The sequence below is a fragment of the Trichomycterus rosablanca genome, chromosome 14, assembly GCF_030014385.1.
Source record: "Trichomycterus rosablanca isolate fTriRos1 chromosome 14, fTriRos1.hap1, whole genome shotgun sequence".
In the NCBI taxonomy this organism is placed as follows: domain Eukaryota; kingdom Metazoa; phylum Chordata; class Actinopteri; order Siluriformes; family Trichomycteridae; genus Trichomycterus; species Trichomycterus rosablanca.
The window spans coordinates 9444107-9458764 of record NC_086001.1 but is presented as its reverse complement, the minus strand read 5'-3'; the positions used below and the strand labels follow the sequence as shown (position 1 = coordinate 9458764).

The 14658-nt window shown below is 39.6% G+C and overlaps 1 protein-coding gene across 1 annotated transcript in view; it reads right to left on the bottom strand.

Moving 5' to 3' along the window:
- lrba (LPS-responsive vesicle trafficking, beach and anchor containing) overlaps positions 1-14658 on the bottom strand; it is a 244934-nt gene that overhangs the window by 143131 nt on the left and 87145 nt on the right. Inside the window, exon 35 of the mRNA XM_063009084.1 lies at positions 7530-7638. Coding sequence (XP_062865154.1) covers positions 7530-7638 — 109 coding nt within the window. The remainder of the gene's footprint in view (positions 1-7529; positions 7639-14658) is intronic.

The following is a 14658-nucleotide window of genomic DNA, read 5'->3' as shown; positions in this document are numbered from 1 at the left end:
TGGTGAGTGATGGCTACACTGATTTTTTTCTACACCAAACAGGTTAAATTATGCGTTTTTCTCACATTTTCTCCCAATATAGTGTAGTCAGTTTGTCTTCTGCTGCTGAGGACCCCCGATTTTTTGCAGTTCAGATGGGTATATAGCTGCTAACGCCTCCTCTGACCTGCGCAGCCCTTAGCGGAACCCTTTTCCACCCACGCACTCTGCACAGGCACCTCTATCCGCCAACCAGGGTCCTTACACAGCACTTGAAAACCCCACCCACAGACTCCCTTTGCAGGCACTGCCAATTATGCCTGCACAAGCGACCGGTGGCAACGCTGAGTTTCGAATCGAGGAGCTCAGAATCTCGGTGCTGGTGTGCTAGCAGAATATTCCGCTGCACCACCTGGGCGCCAACCATGTGCTTATTAAAAATGGGAAAGAACCTTTTCCAAACAGTTGCCACAAGGATTCAATTATTAAAATTAGAAGCTGACCAATCAGCAGGGGTTCTCAAACACACTTATATATTAATATTATTAACGTTTCTTAATTATAAAGACACATCTCACTCACTCACTTTCTTAACCGCTTATCCAATCAGGGTTGTGGGGTCGGGGGGTGGGAGCCTATCCCAGCTTTTCAATGGACGCAAGGCACACAGTAACACCCTGGACAGGGTGCGCAGGATAGACACACATATACACACACATACACACACCCATTCACCTATAGGACAATTCAGTGTCTTCAATTAACTTGACTGCATGTTTTTGGATTATAGGAGGAAACCGGAGCTCCCGGAGGAAACCCACGCATACATGGGGAGAACATGCACACTCCACACAGAAAGGACCCAGACCCGAGTAGCTGTGGGAGGATTCTTTGATTCTGAATTAAATTATAAACTTTAATAATATCAGTGAGGAGTGACTTTTAAGTAACAGATTTTAAATTCATGTCTCTGCTCACTGCTAAAATAAAAACCGCTTTGTTGTGTTATGAGCTCAGCTTCGACTTTTATGATGTTCCTCCTGAAGGCTTTCTGAAATCAGATGGGAGCGTTTTGTTGGTGTCTGTGCGCGAGTGTGTTTTAGCGGTATCAGAAACCCCCGCAGGACGAGTTTCATCGGCCTGTTAGTTTTATTGTAGCAGCGCAAAATGAAACCTGAGAAAAATCAATACCGCAATATCAGCTGAACACTTATCGCTAAAACACTGGTGTTCAGGGGTCACAGAGAGCAACCGAATCTAAAAGAGGGGGTCTGGATCAGGAAGAGAGATGATCTGATCACAGGTGTACAAATTAAGACCTAAAGACTAAACGAAATAGACCTTTAACTCACCTGTTTCACACATGTCTGTTTCAGTAACGGTGTTCAGTAAATAACAGTGCTGACCTTCCAATAAACTCCTTTCAATTAGCATTGTAGCGCGATTAAAGCAACCATGCCTATAAACTTCCTACTACACAAACTTTCAATAGCTTACCATGGCCAAAAGTATGTGGACACCTAACTATTACAAAGTCTAAATAATTTTTTTTTTTTTTTAAAACACTGATCTACAACCCGATATTTATCCAACATGTGGTACTAAAACCCAGTATTTATCCAACATGTGGTACTAAAACCCAGTATTTATCCAACATGTGGTACTAAAACCCAGTATTTATGCAATATGTGGTACTAAAACCCAGTATTTATCCAACATGTGGTACTAAAACCCAGTATTTATCCAACATGTGGTACTAAAACCCAGTATTTATGCAATATGTGGTACTAAAACCCAGTATTTATCCAACATGTGGTACTAAAACCCAGTATTTATCCAACATGTGGTACTAAAACCCAGTATTTATCCAACATGTGGTACTAAAACCCAGTATTTATGCAATATGTGTTACTAATTCCTGGTATTTACCCAATATGTGGTACTAATTCCTGGTATTTATCAAATATGTGGTACTAATTTCTGGTATTTATCAAATATGTGGTACTAAGACTTGGTATTTATCTAATATGAGGTACTACAACCTAGTGCTGATCCTATATGTGGAACTAAAACCTGGTATTTATTTAATATGGTATACTAAAACATGGTATTTACCCAATAAGTGTTACTAATACCTGGGTATTTATCCAAGATGTGGTACTAAATCTGGTATTTATCTAATATGTGGTAGGAACACCTGGTATTTCTCTAATATGTGGTAGAAACACCTGGTATTTATCTAATATGTGGTACTACAACCTGGTATTTATCTAATATGTGGTACTACAACCTGGTATTTATCTAATATGTGGAACTAAAACCTGGTATTTATCTAATATGTGGTACTACAACCTGGTATTTATCTAATATGTGGAACTAAAACCTGGTATTTATCTAATATGTGGTAGAAACACCTGGTATTTATCTAATATGTGGTAGAAACACCTGGTATTTATCTAATATGTGGTACTACAACCTGGTATTTATCTAATATGTGGAACTAAAACCTGGTATTTATCTAATATGTGGTCTGTTAGATAAATACCTTCTGTGATATTTGAACTAATGCAGATATTTTAACTAATGTAAGATAAAAGATCCGATCTGTCAAAGAATCAAGTAAAAGTGACTCTAATACAATTCATTCTGGAAAATATGTCCTGTGGTTTTGTATTAAACACTTTAAACTTATAAAACTGTATGTGTGTTCACAATCTGCATTCATTACATACAGTGAACTTTTCGGCCTGAAGTCAGCAATATTTCAGCTTTTTTATCAACACTGTACCATGAATGAGGGTCTACTAAAGACCAGTGGGGCCAATTAAAGAGCGAGCACAAGTCCCGGGAGTGAACAGTACACAGATCACAGCCAGTACAGGGAATTCTGGGTAATGGTTTTAACAAGATTCCCTTCTGTGGACTGTAGAAGGTGGTTTAAATGAAGTTAATGTGCATGATGCTGGTCAAGCAGTGTCTCATTATAACTACTATAGTGCAAAAACCGGTTACCTATTGTAGTACTAAAACCTGGTATTTATCAAAAAAGTGGTACTAAAACTGGGTATTTATCCATTATGTGGTACTAAAACCAGGTATTTATCAAAAATGTGGTACTAAAATTGAGTATTTGTCCAATATGTGGTACTAAATAAGGTATTTATCCAATATGTGGTACTAAAACTGGGTATTTATCCAATATGTGGTACTAAAATCAGGTATTTATTCAAGATGTGGTACTAAAACCTGGTATTTATCTAATATATGGTAATAAAACCTGGTATCTATACAATATGTGGTACTAATACCTGGTATTTATCCAATATGTGGTACTAAAACCTGTTATTTATTCATTTGTGGCAATGTAAACTTGAAAGTAAATAAGAAACTGGTTAGCAGTAACTCCTCAATATTAAAAATGGGTTTACTTAGTGGCATGGTGTCCATTTGGAGAGTATGATTTATGAGACTAGCTGTCTATGGATCAGTGGGCCCATCTCTATGATACTACACTTCGTGCTAACACAACATGTTGGAAAAATCAAGTGACTCGCCACATTACAAATACTTGGCTGATGGCTTCATGTGACTGCAAAAATCCAAACTGTTAATGTAACATTACTGCAGAACCGGTGTGGTATAAAATAATATTTCATATTTAGCTACAAGACAAGAATGATAGATGACAGACAGGCAGAGCACTGACAGACACGCAGACACATTAAACAGACAGAAAAAACTATATAAACATGATCTTATAAAACACCACACATGCACACTTTCTTTACACTTATGGTTACTTTCTTTCATCATTCCATGTGCGTGACCCCACCTTGAACCTTTCAAAACGGCATAAGATTTTACTACTACAGAGTAAAATACATGCATACAGCTCTGTTTTTAGTGCCACAGTGAGAGAGTGAGACAGTGAGACGGCGAGAGAGGAAGAGAGGGACAGAGAGGTGAGAAGTGTTCATGCCAGGGCCAAAATATTCCCTCAACAGAAGTGAAAGGGAGAAGATATGATTTACATATACTCTTGTGTGTGTGTGTGTGTGTGTGTGTGTGTACTTGGTCAGTTACAGTCAAAGCTTTAAATACACCAAAAGTATGTAGACTTCTGACCATGTGCTTGTTGGACATCTAATTTCAAAACCATTCTTATTAATCTGGTTCCCCTCACCCCACATTAGAAGCTATAACAGCCTCCAGCTTTCTGCTTGGACTTTCCACAACAAAAAACGTTACTATGGATATTATCAGATATTTTATTTCACATAAAACTATTAATGCAGAAATGTTTTTCTGACTTTTAATAATTTCTTTTTTATTATTAACATTATTATTATTATGATTATTATTATTATTATTATTATCATTATTATCATTATTATCATTATTATCAATATTAATATTATTATTATCATTATTACTATTATCACTGTTATTATTATTATTATCACTATTATTATTATTATTATTATCGTTACTATTAATATTATTATTTATTATTATTATTATTATTATCATCACTATTATTATCATTATTGTTAATATTATAATTATTGTTATAATTATTATTATTATAATAATAATTATAATTATAATTATTATTATTATTATCATTATTACTATTATTATTATTATTGCTGTTGATATTATTTAAATAATAAGATTAAATAATATTTTTTAATAAAAAAGTGAAAATTATCGTCGAAACATCGTAATATTACATTACTTCATTTTTATAAACTCGCCAACACTGTAATTGTATATATGTGTTTTTAAAAATGTAACACCTGGCAACCCAGGCTCTTATAGATGATAAAATAATGTAGCATTGGCTTAGTAAATAAACTTTATTTGCAAAGTTCCATTTAAAAATAAAATAACTATAATATATTTAAAATACAAACAATATTTCTAAAAAAGCTGGTATATTTTACGAAATAAAAAATCAAATTTTTGCCTATTTTTGCTTGATACAAGACATCCAGGGTGCTATACTGTTTTATTCTCCTGTACAATATGTGTTATTCATTTTCAACAGGTGATACATTTGGACTGCAGGCAAGCGCATGCACTTTTTGTCTACAAAACTAGGACGTCACTTTGATGGAAGCATAGATCTGTCTAAAATCCCAGTGCATGCCTCTGTGTCAGTAATACATTCACACATATGCAAGACACCCATGCTGTGGGCATCGATGCATCCCGAATGACATGAGAGATGTTGGCTTTTGCACCTTTCTCTGATAACAGTCTGGATGGTCTTTCTTTGTAACAGAAAACACATTCATTTTTCCCCTAAAACAATCTGAAACCTGGACTGCCTACAGCACGTTTCCACTATTCTCTGGTATATATGAGATGAGTTTGTGGCCACAGAACTTACCGTGTTTCTGCATAGATTTAATATATGGCTTTCTCTTTGTATAACAGAGTATCAGGCTGAATTCTCTGAAATAGCTGCGGACTGTGTTAAGCGACAACGGTTTTCCAAAGTGCATCAGAACCCACGTGGCTATAGTTATCACAGTAGCATGATGGTTTCACATGGAATGATGTCTGAGAGCATGAAGGGCAAGCACAAATAGCAGTTTTTGGCCTTGTTTTACACAGACTGATATTCTCCCTAATTGTCTGAATCTTTTTATAATATTATGTCCGGTATATGGTAAAAGGCCTGAATTATTTGCGATTTTGTATTGAGAAATGTTTTTGAAGAGCTGATTGACAATTCTCTCACAAACTTTAGTACAAAGTGGTGACATACAACCCATCTATGCTTATCTTTATATTATTATCAGAGAAAGGTGCAAAAGCCAACATCAGTCATGTCATTGGGGTGCATCAATGCCCACAGCATGGGTGACTTGCATAATAATAATAATAATAATAACAGGAAGAAAGTAAGAATTAGAAAATAACTGTTTAACAGAAAGAGAATAATAAATAGAGATTTGTCTGTAAAACCACCACGTGGCCAATAACAAAATCCTAACAAGTTGACTTTTCGGCACCTTTTAAACAAACACACATCCCTAACGGAAACCATGCAAATGTTAGACATACAGAACCACATGTGTCTCCCTCCACTGTAACTAGCACTGATGCATATTTATACATGACATCACCACTCTCTGCCAGCCTCAGTCTCATGACCCTCATGCCAATGTTGTGATCACGAGCAGTGAGATGGAGACGGACTGAGTGTGTGTTTTGTCTTTTCGCTATGCTGATTGCCGAACTGCGGACAGCGAATGATTTGCCAAAATACACACGGCCCGAGGTGTGTTTTTGTAAGATTTGTTCCAGCAGTATCCCCTCAGCTGAGCGCTCCTTCACTCTGTTTAAAATCAAAACATTTATTCTGCTCCCCATCAGACGTGATGCTCACACTGGGACGATAATAACAAGAACATAATAGAGCTTTTATTATGCTTTTTTTCCCTTTTCTATAGCAATTATTGATCAAAAATAAATTTTTTAAATTCTGGACAGCCAGGTTTGAATCTGAGGGTGGGTTAGCATAATAGACTACTGTGCCACCTGAGCACCTATTATTATTATTATTATTATTATTATCATCTTAAAATCACTTTTATTATACTACACAATGTATGCATTTATTTATTTTATTTTTAAACACATTTAAAAGAAATCTTTATTTTGCAATGTATTTACACCTTATGCTGCTACTACTACTACTACTAACAACAACAACAACAATAATAATAAATATAATAAAAATTTTATAATCCCTTATCATTGTAAAATGGTGGTAAAAAATATTTACATTAATAATTATTATTTTAATTTTAATTATTCTAAACATATATAATATAAGTAGTAGTAATTGCAGTAGTAACAATAGTAGTAGGAACACATTATTTTTCTTTTATTTTTATTTTTCTTTTATTATTATTATTATTATTATTATTATTATTATTAGTGCTTTTGTTATTGAAATACAAAAAAAATTACTTTAAAAAACCCAAATTACTGCTAATTGTTTAAAATTCATTAATAACAGTATTAAGTATTGAATATAATATTACATAAAAATATTTCAAATAATTAAAACAAATAAATAAAATGTTAATTTTATAATTACTAATTAATAATGTTTTTTCCTATTTTTTCCAATGTTGTAACTAATTAAACAAAATAAAGAGAATCAAACAAAAGTATATTATTATAATTAATAAAGTGTATTATGGTAAAAAAAATGTCTTAAAGCTGTCAATTAAAAAAATTTCAATATAATAAACACAATTAACGTCAAGGACAGTGCTGCTAAGATAAGTGTAAAGTGGAATTTTAATGTTATGGTGTTAAAAAGGTACTTTTAATGTTTATTTTTATAATATTATGTATTTATCTGCAGAGAAGTAAAAGTGAATGGTTTGTTATCTTAATACATATTAAAAACCCAGTCCAGTGTTTACGCTGCTCTCTCTGGTCATCATACAGCTATCGTGCAGAGCTCCTGCTCAGCTGGTGAGCGCTTGTATTAATCGTAACTTCGAACGTGAGTGTGTATGTACCTCAAACTCAGCGTGCTTGTGTATGTCTTCGGCTCTCTGTCGGCTCAGAATGAACTCGGCTTCGTTTGCCACGCGGACAAGGTGATCCTTCATGGTGTGACTCAAGAGCCTACAGAGAGAGACAGAGGAGCCAAGGTTAATGAAATCTGTCACAACCTAGAACCTGGTCGGATCTTTCAGGAGAGGGGGAGGTGAGAGGGAGATTTTGGCTAAAAAGTCAAAATAAACATGAGACGACATTGCTAGAATACTGGGGTCAAACAGAACCACCACTTGATAGTTAGTGACACTTGATGGACGTTCTTAAGACTGCTAACTGAAACCAAAGAAAGTTTGAAATCCAGGTTTATCCAAATTTATTTTTCGTCTATATCAATATGTAGGTTTAGAAAAAAAACAAGAACTGGCTTTGATTGGGTCACAACTGAAATATCAGATCATTTTGAATCATTTTTATTAAAACAATCATTTAATTCTTGTTTATTGTGCATCGCTTTACTTCTGACATTCTGCTTATATTCATGTGTCTGTTGATGTACTACAATCACCACAAAAATATAATTAGGGCTAGCTTTTTTGAGTTCCCACCACCAATGGAGAGTTTGATGGGTTTAACATTAGGACTCTTCAAACAGGCGACTGTACTACATCATTTACTCCTTTAAAATCACTCCAGTATTGCTTTGGCGTTGCACTTCCACTGCGAGACAAACTTACTTCACAATGTAAGCTTTGCTACAGCGGGCAGAAAAGCTAACACATAACATGATGCTCCCACCAGCATATTTCACTGTGGGCGAGTCGTATCCCAATTCCACAATTGGACCAGCCGTGCCCTGGCCAAAAAGAGCTGTGGACTACCGTGCACCCCCTCCGACCTGCCTGAGGCGAAGTATTACAGGGCCGCACTACGCAGACAACCTCAAAAAGCAAGCAGAGGGGAGACTAATTGTGCCTGTTAGATGCCTGGCCAGGTCGACAGCACAGCTGAGGTTCAAACCTGAGAGCCTGAGTTTTAGTTCTAATGGATAAAAGTAGAGCAATGGTACCTTAGCTGTCTAATCACTCACTTTCTTAACCGCTTATCCAATCAGGGTCGCCTGGAGCCTATCCCAGCTTTTCAATGGGCGCAAGGCACACAGTAACACCCTGGATGGGGCGCCAGTCCATCGCAGGGCAGACACACACACACATACACCCACCCATTCACCTATAGGGCAATTCAGTATCTCCAATTAACCTCTTTGGACTGTGGGAGGAAACCGGAGCTCCTGGAGGAAACCCACATAGACAAAGGGAGAACATGCAAGCTTTGCATAGAAAGGACCTGGACCACCCCACCTGGGGATCGAACCCAGGACCTTCTTGCTGTGAGGCGACAGTGCTACCCACCGAGCCACTGTGCCAAATATACAAATAAATATTTTAAATAACTGTGGACTCTCTTTCAGACAGGTCTGCGTGAATAAGACGTAAAGCCTAATTTAAAAGTGTGAATATTAAATATATACAATTTTTACTTTTTTATCCTGTCCTACTTGATATATTTAGTGTCAAACTGCTAACATTGAGGGTAAAATCAGATTTACACACTTAAAAACGAGCACCGTAGGGGATCAGAGTGGGATCGGTCCCCCAAAGGCAGAAAATGTTTAAAAGGCAGAAAATGACATTTTCCACAGCGATTTCACACACATAAGCGTGCTAATGCTAAGTAAAGTGGTGCTAATAAGCATCTGTAAATATGGTGTGAGGAAAAGACCTCAGACCTTTGCCCCCTGACCCTGCTCATGTTGCTACATATGAAACAAACACCCTTTTTCTCCCCTAAACACACACACTCTCTCTCTAACACACACACACACACACACACTTTCTTTCATGCCACAGGCAAGGAGAGACAGAGAAAAAGAAACAGCTAGTAATCTCCATATGCTGCAGATAAGATCCCCAGTTTGATGACGTTCATGTGGCCTATATAGTGAACTGGGTGTGTGGATTAGGACATGTCCCACAGAGGACCGATGATAAAAAGGCATTAGTGGCCCCAGTAAGCTGCAGATGAGATCCCTGGTATGATGATGTTCATGTGGCCTATATAGTGAACTGGGTGTGTGAATTAGGACACGTCCACAGAGGACCGATGATAAAAAGGCATTAGTGGCCCCAGTAAGCTGCAGATGAGATCCCTGGTATGATGATGTTTATGTGGCCTATATAGTGAACTTGTTGTGTGAATTAGGACACGTCCACAGAGGACCGATGATAAAAAGACATTAGTGGCCCCAGTAAGCTGCAGATGAGATCCCTGGTATGATGATGTTCATGTGGCCTATATAGTGAACTGGTTGTGTGGATTAGGACACGTCCAGAGAGGACTGATGATAAAAAGACATTAGTGGCCCCAGTAAGCTGCAGATGAGATCCCTGGTATGATGATGTTCATGTGGCCTATATAGTGAACTGGTTGTGTGAATTAGGACACGTCCACAGAGGACCGATGATAAAAAGACATTAGTGGCCCCAGTAAGCTGCAGATGAGATCCCTGGTATGATGATGTTCATGTGGCCTATATAGTGAACTGGGTGTGTGGATTAGGACACGTCCACAGAGGACTGATGATAAAAAGACATTAGTGGCCCCAGTAAGCTGCAGATGAGATCCCTGGTATGATGATGTTCATGTGGCCTATATAGTGAACTGGGTGTGTGGATTAGGACACGTCCACAGAGGACTGATGATAAAAAGACATTAGTGGCCCCAGTAAGCTGCAGATGAGATCCCTGGTATGATGATGTTCATGTGGCCTATATAGTGAACTGGTTGTGTGGATTAGGACACGTCCACAGAGGACCGATGATAGAAAGGCATTAGGGGCCCTTTAAGTTTTATGTGAAGGAAACTCCAGTAGCCATCAACTCATGCACTATTAAGTACTTTTGGGATGAATTGGAACACTGATTGCGAGTGAGGTCCTCTCGTCCTTTATTAGTACCCAGCCTTGCAAATCCTGTTTTCGACCAAATGGCCACAAATCCCCACAGATACACATACAAAAACCTTCCTAAAAGGTTTAGAAATGGATTACACGTTCAGCTCATGGACAGGTGTCCTCATACTTTTGACTCAATACAATTTTGAGTTAGCATTAACTGTAAAAAAAAAAAAAAAAAAAAAAAAGGGGGGGGGGGGGGGGGGGGGTTTGGTCATACATGAGCTTTTTTTCTTTTCCAGCGGGCGTGATAAAGTCAGCGAGGTTATGGAGCCACGCACAGCAGGTCACGGGGCTACGGCCGGCGCAAAGTGGAAGAATAACAGAGAGGAGGCACACGGATAGAGAACGGAGGGGGGGGAGGTTCGGACGAAGAGCAGAAACTCGATACTGGAGTGGCGAGGGCGGACAGCGGGAGAGCGGAGGTGCAGACGCCATCAATAACGCCGCTCGCGCCGCAGGCTGCCCACTTTATGGCTCTGTACACATTCTACGCTGGCTTTTCCATTTTAACCCTTGTGTTCCGCCGGGTCCAAAACGGCCCATTTATCCCAACGACCCGAATTAGTCCTGCATGTGGATTTGCGTGTGTAAGCTGTTTCCACATAGCCAAATCCCCAGAGGTGAATTAACACCAATGCTGCACGGCTGCGCCCGACTGCTCTTATATGAATACTATAAGGGCGCATTCGCATGAGAAGTGCAAATTACCGCTGTGTTCAGCGCTCAGCTTGAGCGGTGCGGTAAAACACCAAAGTGCGAATATGAGACGAATCTGCATTTGTGTGGAATAACAAATCAAGTCAAATCCGCTCTGAAAGCGTCCACATGTATCTGTGTCTAGCTGGATTGTTCTCCTGTTTCACTTTTAAACTTGTGTTACAGCTCGGAGTTCTGAGAAACTGTAAGAATCAGGTTTTCTAAAATGCTTATCATTAAAAAAGCTTAACGTGGTTTAATGTATTAAAAAAACGACACAGGAACACTAAACCTCTCTTAATTATTACTGCTCATAAGTTCTCTCCACTAATGAAATTCCTTGATTGTTGTTTTAGTACAACAAGCCACGTTAAGTGTTGTTCGTTCTGCCTGGGTCATATCAAACAGTTCGTCTCATTAGAGGCGGCAAACTGAGTCAATGTTCAATCAGATGCCGCTCAGGGAAGCGCAGCGCCAAGCTAAGCGGCACCGCCACACTTTAAAATAAACAACAGCACAGTCGGCGCAAAAGCAGTTAATGTGAATGCGCCCTTAGTGTTTAGCACAGTGGTATAATATTTTGGGATGTGTTCTATATGTCACCGTTCTTTATTCTCTATAACCTATTATTCTCTATATACGTAGAATAGGGTATAGAGGTTAAGGTACTGGACTAGTAATCATAAGGTTGCCGGTTCAAGCCCCAATCACTGCCAAGTTGCCACTGTTGGGCCCCTGAGCAAGGCCGTTAACCCTCAATTGCTCCAAATCATATTCAGACATAACTGTATGTCGCTTTGGATAAAAGCGTCTGCTAAATGCCGAAAATGTAAATGTAAATCTATACGTGCCATTTTTACAGTATGATTTAAAAAAAGAATAGTAAGGTGTTCTCTTTACTGACTTCCTACCTCTGTCCACATTAAATTGCAACCAACAAATAGAATAGAATATCTTTATTTGTAATATATACATATACATAAAGCCTTACCCACTAGGCTACCACCGTCTACCGTGCTTGCCTACCAACCAGAAAAAAACAAAGGGGCGCAGGTGGTGCAGTGTGATATTCCGCTAGCACACCAGCGCAGGGAACCTCAGCTCTGCTCCCGGTCGGCTGGGCGCCCTCTAGCAGGCATAATCGGCAGATCCTGTAGTAGAAAAACTTGGCCATTAAAGTCTGCCAGGTGGACAGACTTTAAGTCCTCGACGCTGTGTAAGGACCCTGTCAGTAGCCCGAGGCGCCTGTACAGAAAGTGGAGGAGCACGGACAATTCACCGAATGTGTGGGCGAATAAGAAGGGAGGGAGCGTGAGGCAGGCGAATATAACCTCCTCGGACATGACCGGGGTCTCCAGCAGCGGAAGACGAATTTACTACGCTAAATTGGGAGAAAAGGGGAAAAATGCATAAACGAAATAGCAAAAAAAAGGCTGGTTGGTATCCCGAGGCACCTGTACAGACATGGAGGAACGCGGAGATCAGTGCATGACTCTCCATGCGCAGGACTGGCCTCACGTGCGAAATCACTAAAGAATGGGCGAATAAATACCTGGGAGCCTGTATGAACACTACAGCGAGGTCAGAACTAATCTATTAGCATTTAGGTCAGTAGATTTTGCTGCTGCCCTTTAGTCTCTGTAGGATAGAGTAGGATAGTGTTACCGAGCCCTGCGCGGCCAATCAAGTCACTCGCACGACACCAACATCTGGAGCAGCGCTAGGCGAAGAACATTTAACACCCAGCAGTAATGAAAGCAAAAATGCACTTCTAATACGCTAACTATCCAACCCTACACGGTGGTTCTGGTACGTGTTTGAATGAAGCTAAAGCTTAGCATTTTCAAAGAGAATGACATTAAATAGAGCTTAAAATCCCCCCTTTGATTTCATATCATGGTAGCGATATGTCGCTCAGAAGTGGCTTTCACAGCCGGGAAAGTCTGCTCCATTCATTAGCATTTTAGCCGCACTCGTTAGCACACAAAAACGCATTCATTAGCATGAATTAGAATGACTGACACTGATACGAGAGGCCTCTTTTGAACTCGCTCAGGAGATCTGAGAGCCCCAAACTGACGATGACTCCTTTCATCCCAGTGGGATTCTGGGTAATGAACATCTCCGGCAGCGTGGATTCGTACATCCTGTGCAAAAAAAACCCCGAATGAAACGCGAGTCGGATTTCTAGCGGTCCCAGCGCCCGCCGCTACTCTGTCGGATCCAGCAGCCGACGCAGCCGTATTGACGGGGTTGTGACCCTGGTGGATGTGACCTTAGGGTCATGGTGACCCAGGGGTCACTTTTCGGAGCCTCTTTCAGCCAGGCATTGATTCTGTTTCGATCAGACTGTGAAACTCAAGTGCTTCGAGCGAGAAAACTGGCGGATAATGAAGAGGTGGCGGAGGCAGTCAGGGGTTAGATAAGAGTACATGACCTTGTTAAAAACGTGAGGATTTGATTCAATTGTTACCTGAACTCATTTAGAAGGTGAAGATCTGATCGGATCAGTAAGGGATCGTTTACAGGTAAGAATGAGCTCACTGCTGGGTGGAAATCCACAAATCGACGGACAATTAAAGGTGAGGTGTGAACAAAAGTGAGAACTATGCAGGTTTGTTTACCGCCATGCCAGTGAGAGCATGTATCAAAACGTATCAATATCCAATAATGACCCAACAATGACTGACGAAAGCGTTTTGTTTGGTGTACCGGACTATGTTTGTGTTTTTTTTCTCCCTTTTCTCCCAATTAGCCTTAGACTATAGAGGGTATATTCGCCTGCCTCACACTCCCTCCGACGTGTGTGTAGTCCCTCGAGCCCTTCTTATTCGCCCATACTTCTTTTGCACGTAAGGCCAGTCTTGCACATGGAGAGTCACACACTGATCTCCATGCGCATCAGGCTGCTAACCAGGGTCCATACACTGCATTAAGACACCCCCCCCCCCACACTTATTAGTCCAGCCTTTCCCATCCAGCACACTGGTGGCCAATTCTGTCTGCTGCAGGCACTGCCAACTAGCAGGCGCGGTAGCAGTGCTGAGATTCGACCCTGGGTGTGTGTATATACAGTGTATCACAAAAGTGAGTACACCCCTCACATTTCTGCAGATATTTAAGTATATCTTTTCATGGGACAACACTGACAAAATGACACTTTGACACAATGAAAAGTAGTCTGTGTGCAGCTTATATAACAGTGTAAATTTATTCTTCCCTCAAAATAACTCAATATACAGCCATTAATGTCTAAACCACCGGCAACAAAAGTGAGTACACCCCTTAGTGAAAGTTCCTGAAGTGTCAATATTTTGTGTGGCCATCATTATTTCCCAGAACTGCCTTAACTCTCCTGGGCATGGAGTTTACCAGAGCTTCACAGGTTGCCACTGGAATGCTTTTCCACTCCTCCATGACGACATCACGGAGCTGGC